Source organism: Leptidea sinapis, chromosome 15 (assembly GCF_905404315.1).
Source record: "Leptidea sinapis chromosome 15, ilLepSina1.1, whole genome shotgun sequence".
NCBI classification, from domain to species: domain Eukaryota; kingdom Metazoa; phylum Arthropoda; class Insecta; order Lepidoptera; family Pieridae; genus Leptidea; species Leptidea sinapis.
In genome coordinates, this window is record NC_066279.1 from 550465 (window position 1) to 568312 (window position 17848).

The 17848-nt window shown below is 33.2% G+C and overlaps 2 protein-coding genes across 2 annotated transcripts; both read right to left on the minus strand.

The window, feature by feature from the left end:
- Nucleotides 1-5017: 5017 nt before the first annotated feature.
- Nucleotides 5018-8317, minus strand: LOC126968435 (U6 snRNA-associated Sm-like protein LSm6). The gene is made up of 2 exons (XM_050813467.1): nucleotides 8051-8317; nucleotides 5018-5198 (listed from the first exon to the last, which is right to left on the minus strand). Exons 1-2 carry the CDS (start codon nucleotides 8139-8141, stop codon nucleotides 5050-5052), a joined length of 240 nt encoding a protein of 79 aa, XP_050669424.1. The 5' UTR covers nucleotides 8142-8317; the 3' UTR covers nucleotides 5018-5049.
- Nucleotides 8318-8891: 574 nt separating this feature from the next.
- On the minus strand, nucleotides 8892-12923 carry LOC126968424 (GATA zinc finger domain-containing protein 1). The gene is made up of 3 exons (XM_050813455.1): nucleotides 12399-12923; nucleotides 10368-10554; nucleotides 8892-9139 (listed from the first exon to the last, which is right to left on the minus strand). Exons 1-3 carry the CDS (start codon nucleotides 12807-12809, stop codon nucleotides 8958-8960), a joined length of 780 nt encoding a protein of 259 aa, XP_050669412.1. The 5' UTR covers nucleotides 12810-12923; the 3' UTR covers nucleotides 8892-8957.
- Between the last annotated feature and the right edge of the window lie 4925 nt (nucleotides 12924-17848).

Genomic DNA, 17848 nt, shown 5'->3' on the forward strand with positions numbered 1-17848 from the left:
CTTTGTTACATAGATGGCGGGCCGGCAGCCGTGAACTCATATCGCTCAAGGTCGCTGGCATTTAGTTGTCGCGTTAAATAGATATACCACATTAGCGACATGGAGCTGACTGACTATGGTGTCCTGTAGGGCAGTATTCTGGGACACAATTCCAGCTGTATGTCACCGATCTCTGCAAACTAAACATGGCGTACTACTTACCTTAACTTCTGCTTCTTCGGTCTCACTGGAAGCTTCAGATACATAGGCAGGTGCTATTCCACAATACCCACCTGTGACGGATCTTCCTCAGCGTTGTCTCTCGTGTAAAGCCTTCACATTGACTCAAAGCATCGCAAATCGAAGCGTAAGGAAGTAAGGAAAAAATAATCTAAATATCAATAAGTTAAGCCACTTGAAAAAAAAACGGAAACTGTAGAGGTATTTTGCTTTTATAAGCCGATCAGTTTTGATCTACTATATACCCTGATATACTTACGGTGGAGCCGGTGGGAATTTAATAGTGAGCCTAGAAGAGCTCAAAAAGCCATGCTAAAAATAATAACTTATTGAGCGAAGCGAAGCTGAGCGGAGCTCCCACCGGGTGACACCAATTGATTTCTGTGTTAAATTGTTTCTCGGCCATTTCTGGATCAATTAAAAAAAAATTTGAACTCATAGAAAGCTTTCGAATTTTTCTAGGTTATTGTCGAATTTCGACTTGATTCAATTATTATAATTAAACACAAACATGATATACAAATTATTCTAAATTAGCACGCGTTATTTATATTTATAACTTAGCTGTTTGATCAATTCACAATAAGTTTTAATTGTATCACTGCTACCAATCGAGAGTTATTCGACTGCTAGGTTCTTAGTTATTGAATTTGCAAATCAGCACAAGTTTCTCATGTGAATAAGGCGCTAATTCCTCGTGTTTACATATGGCGCCAAATTCCAAAAGATTCTTTTTATTGTTTTTGTTTGGATTATTTTTGTTTTGTTTTTGTACACAGACTTAGATTACCTCGCTTCGCTCAAATATACACCACAGCGAAGCGGTACGACGAGCGATTGCAGCATCCTAGTAAAGATATCTAATACTCCACTGAACTACTTTATTCAGAATGCCAAGTTCTAAAGGTCCGGCAGCTATATATTCTTCGCAGTAAATAAAAAAAATAGCACCAGCGCTCAATGCGCCAGTTCTTTACCCAATTATGTACAATAAAATGTAAGATTGTCGCCCCGAAACGACTCCATGAGAAGTATCTACACAAATAAAATTTGAAAAACAAAATTTTATGAACGATGCGGGACTCGAACCCACGATCTCCGGCGTTCCATGCCGGTGCTCTAACCAACTGAGCCAACCAAGAAGTATCTATCTATACGTGACATACGCCGTAGACAGTTTTAAGTTAAAAGAAAACGACCCCCTTTTACAATTTTCGTATTCAGAAACATAAACTCTATTGTAAGATACGACAAGAATATAAAAACTTGTCTCTCTTAATGTCTCCACACTCACACACAGGCGTTCTATGTCTCTCTTGCAAGTACACTCATATATTTCTGTGATTAATTTATCATGTCTACAAACTACAATGAGTCTCTCCTTAGCTTGCATAGGACTAAAACATAATTATTATTGTACCTACTTATAACCAATGTTATGGAGTCAATACTCCCGCGCTTTACTGATTAGGTTTTTTGATAGTATCTGTAATATTTACGAAATAATCACCTGGTCACACTTAACAATTACATTAAAGTATATAAATCTACCTAAAAAAAGGTATATTATGTCTATAGATCTCTATTGATAGGTTTTCTAAAATTACTCCCGCCTAGTGCTCTATTAACGGGGCACGAAATAAACTTACCTAAATAGGTTGGACTAATGTGCTTATAAAAATATGTATTTTTATTAAATAGTGACCATTCCTTTAGTAAAATAATTAAAAAATGGACATAGTATGTCGATTTACGTTAATTTCAGCTGAAAAAAAAAATAAACCGTTATATTTATTTCAGGTTAATGGTGACGTGAAGTTCTACTACACATATCCAGGAGCAGCAAATAAATAGTTAATAATACTTAATATAATTAATAAAAAATAACAAACAAATCCATAGTAAGCAACAAAAACTTATAAAATATTTAAACACCTATCAAGGCACCAAATAATATTTTGCGCGCAATTTTGCAAAATAACATAAGCTCGTTATGTCAAACAGCTGTCGCTTACATTTTTGTGTTGTAAGACCAATGATATTATATACAATAAGTAAAGGAGATACAAATGACGCAAATAAAAAACTGATTTCTTTTTATCCTATCCTATTGTTAATGATACCCGAGAGAATCAACGTTATAGTAATTAATTTTTATTGAAAATAGTGACGAACCGACCGTTTGGTAAACTATGATCTGCCTATAACTAAATAATATACTGTAATGGTGTACATATAACTTGTAACTATAAGTTATAACTGAAAATATTTAAAGATCTGGGTCGTATTGCACAGTGCCTCTGCATCTTCCTGCGACTCAATAAGAGATTGTCGCATTTTCGTGTGGTTTAGTATCTACTTACTGCAGATTTTGTAACAAATTATTCAATTAGCAAATATATACACAGGTATAAGTAGGGTTGCCGCCTCTGAAATTTGGCACCCAGGACAAGAAGAGTGAAATCCCCGGAGCTGAGCTTAAAACCCGGACATGTCAACAGTATTTTTTAAGTTATTCCGTAAAATAAACAGCTTGTTATTTATTTTCATACAATTTTAACATATTAAACAAACATATTTAACAAACTAAATTTAGTATTTTTTATGGAAAAGGAGGACAAACGAGCCTACGGGTCACCTGGTGTTAAGTGATCACTGCCGCCAAAATTCACTTGCAACAACAGATTAATCACAGGAGCGTTGCCGGCCTTTAAGGAAGGTGTACGCGCAAGGAAGCTTACTCCACAGCTTGGTGGAAGAAAGCTCCGTCAAAATCGCAATGTGGAGGACCGCCACACCAGGTGGTGGGGATGATATTCTAATTTATGGCGTGTCGTGGGAAAATCTCTTTTTGGTGAAACAGCTCTTGGGAACACTCCGTGATAAATGCGATAGAAGACACGTCACACACACACAAGGAAGCGACGTCTCTACGCAACGCCAATTGATCCAGCCGTTCACAGAGCACTGGGTCCCCGACAATTCGAACTGCTCTGCGTTGCACGCGGTCAAATGGATCGAGCTGATACTACGGTGCGCCAGACCAGAGATAATAGCAATATTCCATGTGTGGCCGGATCTGCGCTTTGTAGGCGCTAGAATGTGGGCCGGTTGAAGTATTGCCGTGCTCTATTTATGACGCCCAGCTTCTTCGAAGGCAATTTTACTTTGCCAGATGACCGCTGACTTGGCAATCGCTCGAGATTCGAGACCCAGTATTCCGATACTAGGCCAGGCTTTAAGGGAAGTCTTGTCGAAGAGCGGTGATACGACAAATGGGTTTTTTATTAGTGGTAATTGGTAAACGCGCAAACTCGAATCTTCTGGGGGTTATATTGGACAAGGATCAAATTACCCCATGGGCCCATTCCACGAACTTCTTAAGAGAGGACTCGATAGAAGACACAAGTTTCTCCCGGCACTGGTCGACGATTCCCCTAGTCATTTTTGATTTTGGTGACTGATCACGATCAGTATTGGGCTGGATCTCTAAAATTGAATCTGAATATCTGAGGGCGAGGCAGTCTCTTTTAAATGGGTGGTAGTTTTTGACGTTCAATAAGTGATTTTAAAATTTAAATCCTATTTTGAATAAAAATATTTGAATGAACAACACGTCACGTATAAAAGTCAATTCAGAATTCACATTCAGCAAATAGCATATAAATGATTTGATTTGAAAAAATTTAATGTTATATTATCTGCCTCTGCCAAATAGCAGCGCAGGACAGACCATTCAAAAATAAATTTTCAAACTAAATAAGCATATTGTTTATATTAAATATAGACACATGAGGAAGCCATAAGTACTATATTACAGAATATAGATCTAGCGCCTGCTAAGTTATCTTTAGCGCCATCTAGCGGTGTTGAGAAACTTTGTGATTTGTTCCTGCTTGATGGTTCAAACATATTCATCTGGCATGCAAATTGTATATAATTTATTCTAGTCTAAAATTTTTAATTTGGATATAATTATACTAAAAATTTACTCTTTTCATAAAATAAAGAATTCTTAGAAACTATCAGCAGTCTTGTATCTATTAACAAAATAACATTTATATAAAGTGTTAAGAAACTAAGTAGCAATTCTGAATTTTTTATTCTTTAAACTTTATTTCATCATGCTTTTGCCTGTTTTACTTTTCAGGCTTTCGGATATATTTAAGTATTTCTGATAGCCTTTAAAATATCTGCTTACTGTAAAAGAAATTGATAAAAATCATTACAGTTATAATTTTTAATACTCAATCAAATATTTCTTTCTTTAATCCATTGTATTGTGGTGTTGGAGAGTCTGTTTTTTAAGCCCAGACTACAATGAAACCCCACCCGGACACCTAAACTAGGACAAATCTGGGGAAACCCGTATGACAACCCTAGGTATAAGGTATTTAATGGTACTTAAATAAATAACTAGGATTAAGATTTTTAAGAGCGGGTAAAATTATTACTTATTTTTGGTAGGGTTGTCACAAAGAAAATTTATTGAAGTAGACATACTTTGCGGAAATCCATAATTATACAAATGATTTGAGTGTTCTTTAGTGTTAATTCCACCAATATTTGTCTTTTAACAATTCAACACGTGTTTCGCCTCTACACGAGGCATCCTCAGGACAGACACCCAAGGACATTAATAACTTAACGCATGATATTGGTCGGAGTTATTAATTGTAGATCTATGGATGGGCAAAAGATACATTAGACCTGAAAAGGGTTCACTGCTCTCATGAACAATTATTATTTGCCCATATAAAACTTTTCAACCATAGGCTCATGAATGAATTAAACACAGTTTTTATTAATATAATTCTGTATTACAATATCTTAAATTCTCCTTTTTGAAGTGCTTATATATAATACATTATTTCCTCTAATAAAAGCATCACCATATTTATTCTTTAACTGTCCATTAACATATTCTTCTGTATGTTCTAGAGCTATGTTCATGTATCCATCAAGACATGCTAAAACACCTAAAATACATATTATTAATCAATCATAGTAAAGAATGTCAACATAATCTGTTAGTGCTCAGAAAGGTCACGGTTTATTTCAATAACAGCTATAATAACATCATTGGTTTATAAGATGAAATTCATGTTTATATTATATTGATTTATAACAAGTTTACTCCTGCAACTTTGCCTGCACAGAGTTTTGTGTGTAAACCAAAACCAAGCAGGACGTTCAGCTGATGGTAATTGATACGCCATGCCCATTACAATGCAGTGCCGCTCAGGATTCTCAAAAAACCCAAAAATTCTGAGCGGCACTACAATTGCGCTCGTCACCTTGAGACATAAGATGTTAAGTCTCATTTGCCCAGTAATTTCACTAGCTACGGCACCCTTCAGACCGAACACAGTAATAATTACACATTACTGCTTCACGGCAGAAATAGGCGCCATTGTGGTACCCATAATCTAGCCGGCATCCTGTGCAAAGGAGCCTCCCATTGGTATTGAATAGGTACCAAATTGAATTAAACATTTACCCCCTTATTCATAATGGTCCGCTAACTTTAAACAGCTTCTTAGGAGTGTTTTTCCTGATTCTGACTTAGGTCAATAGAAGAAGACAGAGTGACAATTAGCAATGCTTGAAGTTAGCAGACTATTATGAATAAGGGGTTAAAATAATGGGGAGGTTGCCACAAGACATAAGTGTAAACCACATTCAAAAATCTATTTATATGGCCTTGATAACTAAATTACAACATGTATGAATTGTTTATGATTTTATTACATGTATAGAAGATTACAAAATTACTTCAAGTCACCTTGGTGCATGGCACTATGTGTGTGTGTGTGTATTGCTAGGACAATGACACTGTTACACAGATCAAAGCTGCAATATATTTACTAGCACAACACAAATAGTATTGCACACTAAGATGACTTGAGTCTTTAAGTATCTGTACCAATTATTAAATTCAGTATTTTACCGGGGAAAAAGCTATGTACTATAAAATTTAGAGGATTTTACATGCCAGTAAACAATTTAGACATAGGTGATATTTTCATGTTCAAGATTTTAAGAATTGCAATAAGCTCTTAACTAATATGCCAATAGCTTCATGCCTTTGAACTCTATTGGGTCTGATCACATAACATGGAGACGATCAGTATAATATGATAGAATATCTCATTTCCCTTAACATTCAAAACTAGAATAAATTTGTCAATTAATAATGTTTAAGGTTAGATGAATTAAGATGGTTCTTAGCTAGTACATATTAAGTTGGTTTTGACAAGGAGCTAATATATACCACAAGAAAGGTAATTTAACAGACTATAAAAGTAAAAATATTTAATTTTAAATTTTTATCTGTGTAAAATATGACAAGCCATCAAAATGTGGTCAGCCGTAAAAATTATCTGCAGCAGTCGATTTAAAAATTATTTTTTGTATTATCTATGATGTTTTAGTAACTATTATATTACTAGTTAGTAACTTTGAAGTATGTTTAAGTTATAAAAAGTTACTGCATTCATTAGTAATAATTGAAATGTAATCTGTAGGTAAATCTCAAAAAATCATATAAAATGCATGACAGCCCTACTTTAAAGGAAATTTGTTAAAATTATGCAGTATCTATTGTTTATGTTATCTAACAAAGACCTAGCTTGTTTAATAATAATTAAAAAGCATTAACTTTCGTTTTTATAAACAAGCCCAAACACTTCAAAGGAATAAATTTTATTGTGTAACCCGAGACCTTGGTGTCGGTAACACGCGGCGGCTTAAGACTGGCCATGGCGCCATGTGCTTTCTGGCATAGGCCGCCCAACGGAGGGGATATTTACTTGCCATCAGATATTCAGCATTAAATACAAAGCAATCATAATATATTGTTAAGTACCTTTAATGTCAAATATTTTAAGAAAGGGTGCAACTAAATATATAGACTATGAATACATTTATACCTATTTTACTTCAGTATATTATGAAAATATTGACATAAAGTGCTCTTTTTATAATTCAGTCACACTTTAATATAATATGAAATAACTTTTAATTACATTAAATTATAATACATATTATTATATGCAGAACACATGTGGCCATATATTATTAGTTGTTAGATGAACTATTCAAAATATACTATTTATATAACTTAGGGACCTATTTTATAGCAAAAATATAACATGCAATTTTGTATTGCCCTTTATATAATAGGTAAAAAGTTTACTTTTTATAGTCTTACCTTTTAATTGTATAGTTAAAGGCAAGATATTTATTTTCAAAGTTTATTATTTAAGTTAACTTGACACCCCATAAAGATTTTTGAAGAGACTGAAACAGGTGGAAAACTGAAGGTGCAAGGTCAGTTTCAGATTCATAACAAATCTCAATAAAGAATCATGTATGAGCCCATGGTTCATTAGGTTGCTTTATGTGAACCTCTGTGAGCAAGGTGCATCTTTGACAGCATAATTCCTGCGTTGAAAACTCTTAAAACATACTTTGTGGTACTACTCTTATTGACACTTCATTAGGTCTAAATCATAAAGAATCATAAGGAAGAAGGCCCAAATTTTTGTCATGGCTTGTGTTGCTTGTAACCTTCTTATTGTCATTACAACCAGCTAGATACAAGTAGTACAGCTAAAGAGAATACACACTATATAAAACAAGTGCTGTGATAGAAAGCATTCAGAAAAATAAACTTTTTAATTATAATGAAATTCTAAACACCGGTAATACAATCAAAACATAACCTAAAAATAGTACAGACAACTTTCAATAACAAACCATTGCTATTATGTTATATAAATTGAATTTACTCAGGTATCGAGACATTAAAGAGCATTATGTAGCTTACCTCTGTAGTCAACACCACTGTTTAATTTTACAACTACAGGACGACCATGGATTTGCTGAATGAACGAGGAAAGTGCTTCTTTGCGGCTCATTTTTCAAGCAGCCAACGAATTTAACACTTGCAACTGTGTAATAAAATATAGGTTTGTTTTATAAATTTTTCAGTTTTGTATTTCAATTTCCTAATGCAACAGCGCAAATAATTAAGCCGTTATAATAATGATAAATGTTTTTGTTATTATTGTTAAACGTCAAACATGGTGGGTCAGTTTGACAGTGACAGTCGATAGTTTACTTTTTTAATTCATGTATTCAGGACTGATATAGAGAATTAGCAGTTACTAGAATCATGTTTTGCATTACCTTAAGATTAATAAGGAAGAGATGAATGGACTTTTCATAATATTCAAAATTTCTTGTGAGAAATGTTAGTTTTGCGTCTTTTCACAATTTTTTTTGAGTAAAGTTCAATAAGGTTTGGTACACATCAATGGTGGAGACAAATCATCACAAGCAGCATAGATAGGTACATTCTCAGTACTTTAAACTTTTTATTGCCTCTTGGATGCGGTAAGCATCATATTAGTCTGTGCCTCTTGGGCACGATGCATAATTCAGTTATCTCAAAGCCTAAACAATATTTTGTTAAAATACTATATGGTTAAGGGGTACGAAATTAAATCAAGCATAGGACCATAACTCGTCTATGTCGTTTTAAAAACTGGGACATACAATCAATGAGTTGTATTTATTAATGCCAGCTAAATTTCAAAAGAATATGCAAGTACTTTTTGATTTAAAGTTTGATAGACCCGCTTGTCACCAACAAATAAAACAACAGATTATAGTTTTCATATATATTATCAAACCTTACTTAATACATTAATATCCTAACGATAACCAAGATATTATAATTTTTCTCTTGTCCCAGCTATAACAGGATCCATTGAGGTCCAAACATATCCTGTATAATGGTTAACTTCATTGTCAGTCAATGGATAAGGGCTATTGCTAGCTTTGTAGTAATCTGATGGTGCATGCATAACAAACTCCATATAATCTAATTTTCGCGGCAATTCTTCTTCCGGTCCTAAAAGTTTAAATGTTATTTTCTGTTAATTTAGTTTTGAAATTTGAATGAGGGTGCTTACATTAAAACCTAAACTTAAGTTCAACTGATGTTTATATGCATGTAGATATAATTAAGTATTTGAATGTTAGATCAAATCACATTATTCATGTAGGTCAATTGTAAGTGTCCCAAGGAATGTCAAGTATGCTTTTAACATTGAAATGAAATTTATTTATTGTGTCAAATACAGTATACATTATAGATCTTATATTTATTGTTGCATCTTCTATTTGGCTAATTTAAATTGGCATGCAAGTGTACTTAAAATTTAAAACCACTTTGATAAAAGTTGACCTTAATGAGAAGAAGTGAGAAGAAACTGATTGCCACACTTTTAAATTAACATTTACAGCTTTATTGTTTTGTAAAATCATTTAAATTACAGTTTAAAATATAGTGTGGCAAAAAAAAATACTCAAACATCGAACAATCAATGCCTTAGATGAATAAGTCAAAAAATATAAATTAATAAGTAAAAACACAAGTAAATAAATAAAGATATTATTCGAGAATCATTGAAATTTAACCAAAAATGACACTTAATATAACATATAATATATTTTAACAGTTTTAGTAATACATTTTGAAAAACGTCAATGGATAAACACTCAAGATATGATGAACTTGATTTGTCTTATCTATACTAATATTATAAAGCTGCAGTGTTTGTTTGAACTCGCTAATCTCTGGTACTACTGTGTCAGTGTTGGGTAGTCCATTTATCGAGGAAGGCTATAGGCTATGTTTTTTTTTCAAAATTAGGGATCCGTAATAAAATTGCTATTTTGTAACACAAGGTGTAAAATAGAAAACCTATTTTTGTGTGCGCTGCAAAAACTCTACAATAGAACAAAATGATGTACAGGCTATAATATAGGCAATATTTTATTACTTATAAAACTATCGCGTGAATTATACTTTATATGGCAAAACAACGTTTGCAGGGTCAGCTAGTCTATAATAATATAGAAAGCTTCTCAAGAAAAGTAAAAAAAATATCCAACCATGACAAAATCTTAATTATGTGAAAATGTGATGACATACTGGTACTGTACATTTGAAGGTTAGAGGGGCACCATAGAGGTTGAGAGACAGGTGTTGAATTCCAGACAAGTTGAACACTTGGCTTAATGTTTTATTAATATGTATAACTTATATGTAAATATTTTTTATGTTATCACATTACCTATGATATATGTGGCTGGATCGAAACCCTTTTCTGGAGGTGGGCTTGCTTTGGTTGGCAGTAACCAAGTAATAACAGCACTTTTTTCACAATATTGATCAGTTAAGAAGCCTCTGATTTGAGCATAATATGTGCCACCATTGATATCAATTAAAGATACAATGTCACCCACTTGCATATAGAAACCCTGAAAAATATAAAACTATTAAACATAGTCTAACCAGAAATTTCATCTGATGTGTTATTTTCATTCAAATCATTTTTGTTTATTACAGTTGATATACTGCATACATGATTTTATAAGTTTGAATAAATGTAAAAAAATATGTCACTATAAATATAAAAATATATTTTTAACAATAGTTAAGAGTCATATGTTTATTTTTTATTTTATATTTGGATTATGTGCATGCAAATCAAGTAAAAAACAATTCAAAAGTAATCAAATTTTGGGGAGTTAAATAATAATTTCTTATACCATTATCTTATTTAGTAATATGCAGATAATATTTCAGTATTGAGTATATTAGATTATTGCCAGTTTAAGAAAGCATGTTTCTTTATATCACATGATATCTTTGACTGTCAAAATGAAAAAAAAAGGTGTTGGAATTTAAGAATTACATACACACAAACACATACATTCACATTTAATTTTTAACTTTTTAATTTTGTTTCGTTTGTCATTGTCATTTTTCGAGGAATCACTGACCACGAAGATACAGTTTTAACTAGTTTCGGGGTCAGAGGTTAACCTCTTTTAATATATAATGTTTCTATGTATTATTACAATTAGAGATAAAAAGATGTAAATAATTGGTATTATGTAATAAATATTGTACATTTAGTAATTTAAGTTATTTGCAGTGAGTGTAAAAGAAAATGAAATAAAGTGATTATTATTATTAATTATATTTAATCAAACATTACTTTAAAGGTGCTTTCTGCAACTGGCGGATAAACTTTAAATGAAAAATAAATAAATGACATAACTGTGAATACAATGGTCTGTGATCACAACATCTATATGAATTTAAAAACTGAACACATTGGTATGTAGTGGGTGAGGATCAAATTCAGGGTGTGTCTGTGGGGAGAGTCAAAAAGTATTACCAACCTATTCAGATTCACAAGAAGTATTTGTTTTGCACAGCTACATTTTAGAATCAGGTATAAAATGATATGAGATGGAAACTTAAATTTAATTTAATGAATTAACAAAAACTTAGAAAGAAACTTTAACTTACTTTAATTTATGATTGACATCCCATAAAAATAACTTTTTATTATAGAGACTATAGAATAAGTGTATCTTATTAAATAATGATTTTTTTAATTATTTTCTTGTTGAATTTAAATAGGATGCCTCTCAAAACTAAACATATTAATTATTAGTATAAAGGAGTTGTTATTAAATCTTAATATATATAAATTATGTGACACATTGTTTGTCCTTGATGTACTCCTAAGCTAATGAGCGGATTTTAACGGGGTTTACTTCATTGAGTGCAGTTTGGTCCAATTTGGTGCAAGTTTTTATTTCGATTTGGGACACATACATTTTTAATATTTGTTTTGTATGGACATAATATCTATGGGATAATTTAGTGACCCACGGTTTGACAGTTTCACTGTGAAACAATTTCATTACAGCAACAGGGAGCATTTTTTATGAAATAATTCTTGATGTTTTGAAATATTATGGGCAAATTCCTATAAAACAGTATTTTTATTATTATCTACAGAACAATGTCTGTCGGGTCAGCTAGTAGATTATATGTTTTTTTATGTCCAATAAATTATTTTAAAACAATCAATCAATGACCATACCTACCTCTCGAATAACAGAACCCATGGGTAGAATTTTCACTTGATATCATGTGATTGAACATCTCTTTAATGTTCTTCAAATAAAATGTGAAGTAGTTAATGTTTTGAAAGGTAATAATTAATATATTTATTTATCACTTTGATATGTTTATATACCTATTATCTTAATATAAATTCAGTAAAGGGACTACAGTTACATACCTTATAAAATAATGACTCACTAGTAACAACAGTAGCTGTAGCAGTGGGTGCTTTTAATGGTTGTCGTTTAAATATACTTCGTCGACCTCTACCTCTTAGCGATGAAGACTTTTGTGGCACGGGACCTGGCGTCTTAGCTTTGTAACGCGTTGAACGAGTACTTTTACGTGTCCCTTTCCCAGTAGCTTTTGCTGGTGTAGTATCTTCTTCGTTTTTACCATTTTTACTATCTGCTTCTTCTTTTTCCTCTTTTTTGTCTTCTACTTCAACTTTGATAGAAATTTGGTCAACCTCTGAATCTTTATTGTCAGTATTGGCTAAATGGCAATCATTACATATTTGACCGTTTTCTGCGCTCCGCCATAGCAAGGAATCATCCGTGCTGCACTGAATACACGTTGGTTTCGGCATTATCTATTAATATATTTATTCATTTACATTTTAACTCATAAAAACTACGTATTCATATTTTGTACGCAAGTGCAAGCAAATTGCAAAGTGCAATGCGATATTTTGTAAACAACTAAACAATGATGATTAAAGTTTTTTCTGGTATTTATGGCTCGGTTACTCGGTTAAGCCAAAATTTTCTTTGAACAATACCATGAAAATATGAGTGTTCAAAGTATTTTCTATGATTAAAGCACAATATTATCGACTATGTAGGTGCTTGGTGTATCTATAGAAACGCGTGTATAGTTTTGGTAATGAAATATGACTGCATTATAATAATATAATTTGCCGCTGTGGCTGTTAATATTGATTGCTATCGCATATCGAACTGTATATCACTATTGGTTTTTTATTGCTGACAAGTCAATTCTTTTCATGTAATTTCCTACTTCGTCGATACGATCAGTGGTTTATGCGTGACCATTTTCACTATAAATATATCATATACAGTATGGAAATAGCATATATGAAATAAATGTAGTTATGCTACTTGTTAGCATATTTGCTGACGATATACCAAAATTTAACGAAATCCGTGTATTGGTTTGGTCAAAAAGTTGGGTTTTCATTTTGAGCTAATTTAAACGTACTGTAAGATTTGGGTAACTGGGTGAATGATTCAAAACATACATACATAAAATCACGCCTCTTTCCCGTAGGGGTAGGCAGAGACCAATTCTTTCCACTTGCTACGATCCTTACATACTTGTTTCGCTTCGTCCACTTTCATTATTCCTTTCATACATGCTCTCCGGTTTAGGGTACTCTTGACCTGGCCTTTTTTCAAGACGTCCCTGATTTGATCTTGACACGTCCGCCTAGGTCTACCCCTTCCAACACTTTCATTCACACTGGCCTTATACACTTTCTTCGTCAATCTTTCTTCATTCATTCTCTCGACATGTCCAAACCATCTCAGCATACCTTTCTCAATTTTTGTCACAACATCTTCTTTCAGACCACAACGTTTCCTTATCTCACTATTTCTTATCCTGTCACTCAGTTTAACTCCTATCATACTTCTCAACGCTCTAATCTCAACTGCATTTATTCTGCTTTCATGTTTCTTCTGCCATACCCAACTTTCACTTCCGTACATGAGTGTTGGAACCAACACCCCCTCATGCACAGCCGAACGAGCTTTATTAGACACCTTCTGCCTGTTCATAAAGGAGTGCAAAGCTCCATTCACCATGTTTCCTGAATTCAGTCTTCTTTCAACATCACTCTCATACTTTCCATCTCTTGTAAATTTAGAACCCAGATACATAAACTCATTCACCTGTTCAATTTTTTCATCTCCAATCTCGATATTGCGGTCTGTCTCTACCTCATCTCTTTCAAGCACCATCACTTTCGTCTTCTTTACATTCATCTTCATTCCCTTTCTACCAAAAGCTTCATTCATAACAGTTACCATCTCCTGCAACTCCTCGGCCGAAGATGCAAGTTATACTTCTGCCTTGGTAATCGAGAGAGCAGTAAGTCAGAAAAGGCGGTTTCGAGAAAACAGCGCGCAAAGTATTTGTCACAATTTAAGCGTTTGTGACAAAATTATACACACGATTTTTATGTTATACATGTCAAAAGAAAGGAAAAAATGTGTTCTTTACAGAAGAAAAACATTGTTTTAACATTTTTAATAGGGTTATTCTAAAACATCACAAATCGTGTCTTCATTACCATATTCTTAACTTATTTTAATCAATATTTAGGTAAGAGGGCAGTAACTGCCATAGATACTGCACTCTTGCTTAGTATTATTTCATACTGCTATATTGCTTAAAGAATCCAAAATAATAAATTTAAATTACTACTTAAAACGGCAGTAAAGAAGCATAATACTGCCCTTTACCTTAGATTTTTAATTATATTTTGACCATTTCACTATGGAGTAAAGAACGTTACTGCTTTTTAGAGAATTATAAGTAAGGTCTTTTCAGAATTTCTTAAGCAGTATGTCTGTAAATAGTAGGGAAAATAAAAAAATCATTATTAAAAATACTATTCATCACTTTATAAGTTACTGTGTTTCATTTTCTCCGACTTCTTCTTCCTCGATTGCCAAGTTTTCAACATTATTTACAAACAAATTTTCCCAAAAAAATCTACGATTAACAGGCATTAACGGACACAAGTTTTGAATTATCTGCTTTTTCCTTTCGTCAGCAATTCCTCTTTCAATAATTCTGTGACCTGACCACAAAATTATTGAAAGAGGTATTTCTAGGTAAACAAGGTATTTCTTTTAATTTAAGAACTTTCACCTGTAAAAAGCTTAATGATCGGAATGTTTCATCTTTATGGTTGGTTAATCTTGCAATGAATATCTAAACTCCCTCTGATAACTTGTACAGCAACTATGTCTTTCAAGTATACCCTGGGCTGAGTATTACGGAGCCTATGCTGAGATGATTTATCTTGAAACTGGAAGAAGTCGGTGACATTCATTTTTTTAACGGTTACATTTTTCGTACAAGTTGCGACACAATTGACATAATCATTAAAATCATAAACCTTCCTTTGCTTTTGTAGAGATTTTTTAACCAAATGATGATATCGGCTGACACATGGCAGAGGCAATATCTTCTTATTTTCGTCCCGATATCACTTCATTCCACAAAACAGCGACCGGTTTCTGTTTATCTGTGAATTTGCTTAAAGGCACAAAGCTCTCGTTGAAGCATATAATACGAGTGGTAAACAAGACAATTTTGAATATATCTATACGTTGAAGCAGCACTACCTTATAAAGATCCGCTGAAAAATAAGTAATTCTAGTTCTTCATTACTTTCCTGGTTTTTCACATCATTTTGATATTCCTCTCTGCTGTTAATGTATCTTTCGTTATGTTTCAGATAGGCATTGCAGTTTACACAATCTGAACATATATCTTCCTCACTGTGCTTAGTTTATTCTTTATGCATTTTATACCCTGTACAAATTTCGCATTCTTAGTTAGAAAGAGTTACAAATGAAATATTCATTTGTTTTGTAACAAATTCGTATGAAATTTTATGGTCTGGATACTTGGCTTTGTAATCCTCGTAGATAATCTTAAGAGTCACATCGCTCGACAAATACCTTCTTCTCGGAGCATGTTCTCTTCGATAGTGTGATATGACTGGGTTATACTGAAGAACGTGGTTTCTAAATTTACTTACTGTGTTTATTTTTTGTCTAATGTTATGTTTGCCCCTCTTATCTTATTGATCAGATATATCTTTTCTAATATTTTGAATTACCCTTTGTCATTTTTTTTATTATATCCTAACGTGGTCAGAAAAAACGTTATACACACTTCGATTTTCTCATTATCAGATGTCAGAAAAAAAAATTTGTACGTTTCATTGCGCTTATAAGTGTTGCTTTCATTGACATTTTTTATTGATTGAACCTTCCTTGACTTCGGATGTAAGGTTCTTTATCATTACTCCTTGTGCTTCCCAACCAAGGTTCAAATAATTATCGTGTATCTTCCAACCGCATCATGAGTGAATTTATCGTTACATTTTTTTGGGTATAAACGGTACAAATATAAAGTATTATTATTCAAAACGGATTAGTAATTAGCTTTATTTTCCATTTAAGTAAGTTTTTTATTTCACATAACAAAGCATATTAAATAAAAGGATTCCTTACAATATTTAAAATAAACAATAATTACTCACCTTATCGCGTCACGAAAAGGCGTAAATAAAATAAAATCAGACGACGATCACTCAACCGCGCTACTTGAAGCGAAATGACCGAATATTTTGATCATTAATACGTAGCTAGTAGAGCAGTAACAACCACTTACTGCTTATTTACAAAACTATTAAATTATTTCATCTTTTGCTATGTTATAAAAGCAGTAAGTGATGATACTGTGTTTATATTAATGTGTATGAGTCATTCATTATAAAATTACTATCTTAAAGCGCAGTACAGCTCCATACTGTAGATTAAACTAGTAAAATTCATTTGGTACTTTGGGTAATACTAACGTAAAGAGCAGTATGTCAGAAATTTACTGCTCTTTTGTAAAGAAATATGTGAATACTAATGAAAAGGGCAGTATATCAATGAAATACTGCTCTTTTACCTAGTTAACTAAATTATTTTACCGTTCTTACTGCTATTCATCAAAAAAGAAAATGCATTTCTAAGTGCTGACCACAATTCATTCCTCACCACTCTATCATAGGCCTTTTCTAGATCCACGAACGCGCAATAGACCTTCTTGTTTTTAGCCAAAAACTTTTCGGCTATGCACCGCAAGGAAAAGACCTGATCCGTACATCCCATTCCCTTTCTAAATCCCGCTTATGCATCCAATACTTTTTCGTCTGTTTCATTCACAACTCTTTCAATCAACACTTTTGCATACAATTTACCGACGACGCTGAGAAGGCTTATACCGCGGTAATTTCTGCAGTCCTGTCGTGACCCTTTTTCCTTATACAATGGCACGATTACAGGTTTGCACCAGTCTCCTGGTACTTGCCCATTTCGCCAGCACCAATTGAAGAGGCGGTACAGCTGGCTAGCCACTATGCCCTGACCAGCCGTCAGCATCTCGACGGTAATCCTGTCATACCCTGCAGCTTTACCTAATCTCATACTTTTCAATGCTTTCACTATTTCATCCATTCTTATCTCACTTTCATCAACATTTATATTAGTTTCAATAGAAGCTGCCGAATGGTGTTCATGCACTTCCTCTCCTTCAAACAAACTTTCAAAATACTCTTTCCATCTCTTTAGCACACATTATTCTCCTCTTATAATGCTCCCATCTTGACTCCTGATTATACTGAGCTCCTAGGTAGAATGATTCAATGAATTTGCATATTTCAATATCATAAGGCGGCGTTGGCGCTTTGCTGTGCAAAAGTTGAATAGCACCGCTAGGCATGGTGCCTTTAAATTGCGCCGCTCGCGGCCGTCAAAGAGATACTGCCGGCACGTGTATTTTATAGCCTAAACACATGGTCGGATTTGGCCCGGCTGA

Coding starts and splice junctions, on each gene's coding strand:
- LOC126968424 (XM_050813455.1), bottom strand. CDS start 12,809: ATGCCGAAACCAACGTGTATTCAGTGCAGCACGGATGATTCCTTGCTA. Junction 10,555..12,398: donor GTGAGTCATTATTTTATAAG/GTATGTAACTGT, acceptor TATATTTTTCAG/GGTTTCTATATGCAAGTGGG. Junction 9,140..10,367: donor TCCAGCCACATATATCATAG/GTAATGTGATAA, acceptor TTAAACTTTTAG/GACCGGAAGAAGAATTGCCG.
- LOC126968435 (XM_050813467.1), bottom strand. CDS start 8,141: ATGAGCCGCAAAGAAGCACTTTCCTCGTTCATTCAGCAAATCCATGGT. Junction 5,199..8,050: donor CAGTGGTGTTGACTACAGAG/GTAAGCTACATA, acceptor TATGTATTTTAG/GTGTTTTAGCATGTCTTGAT.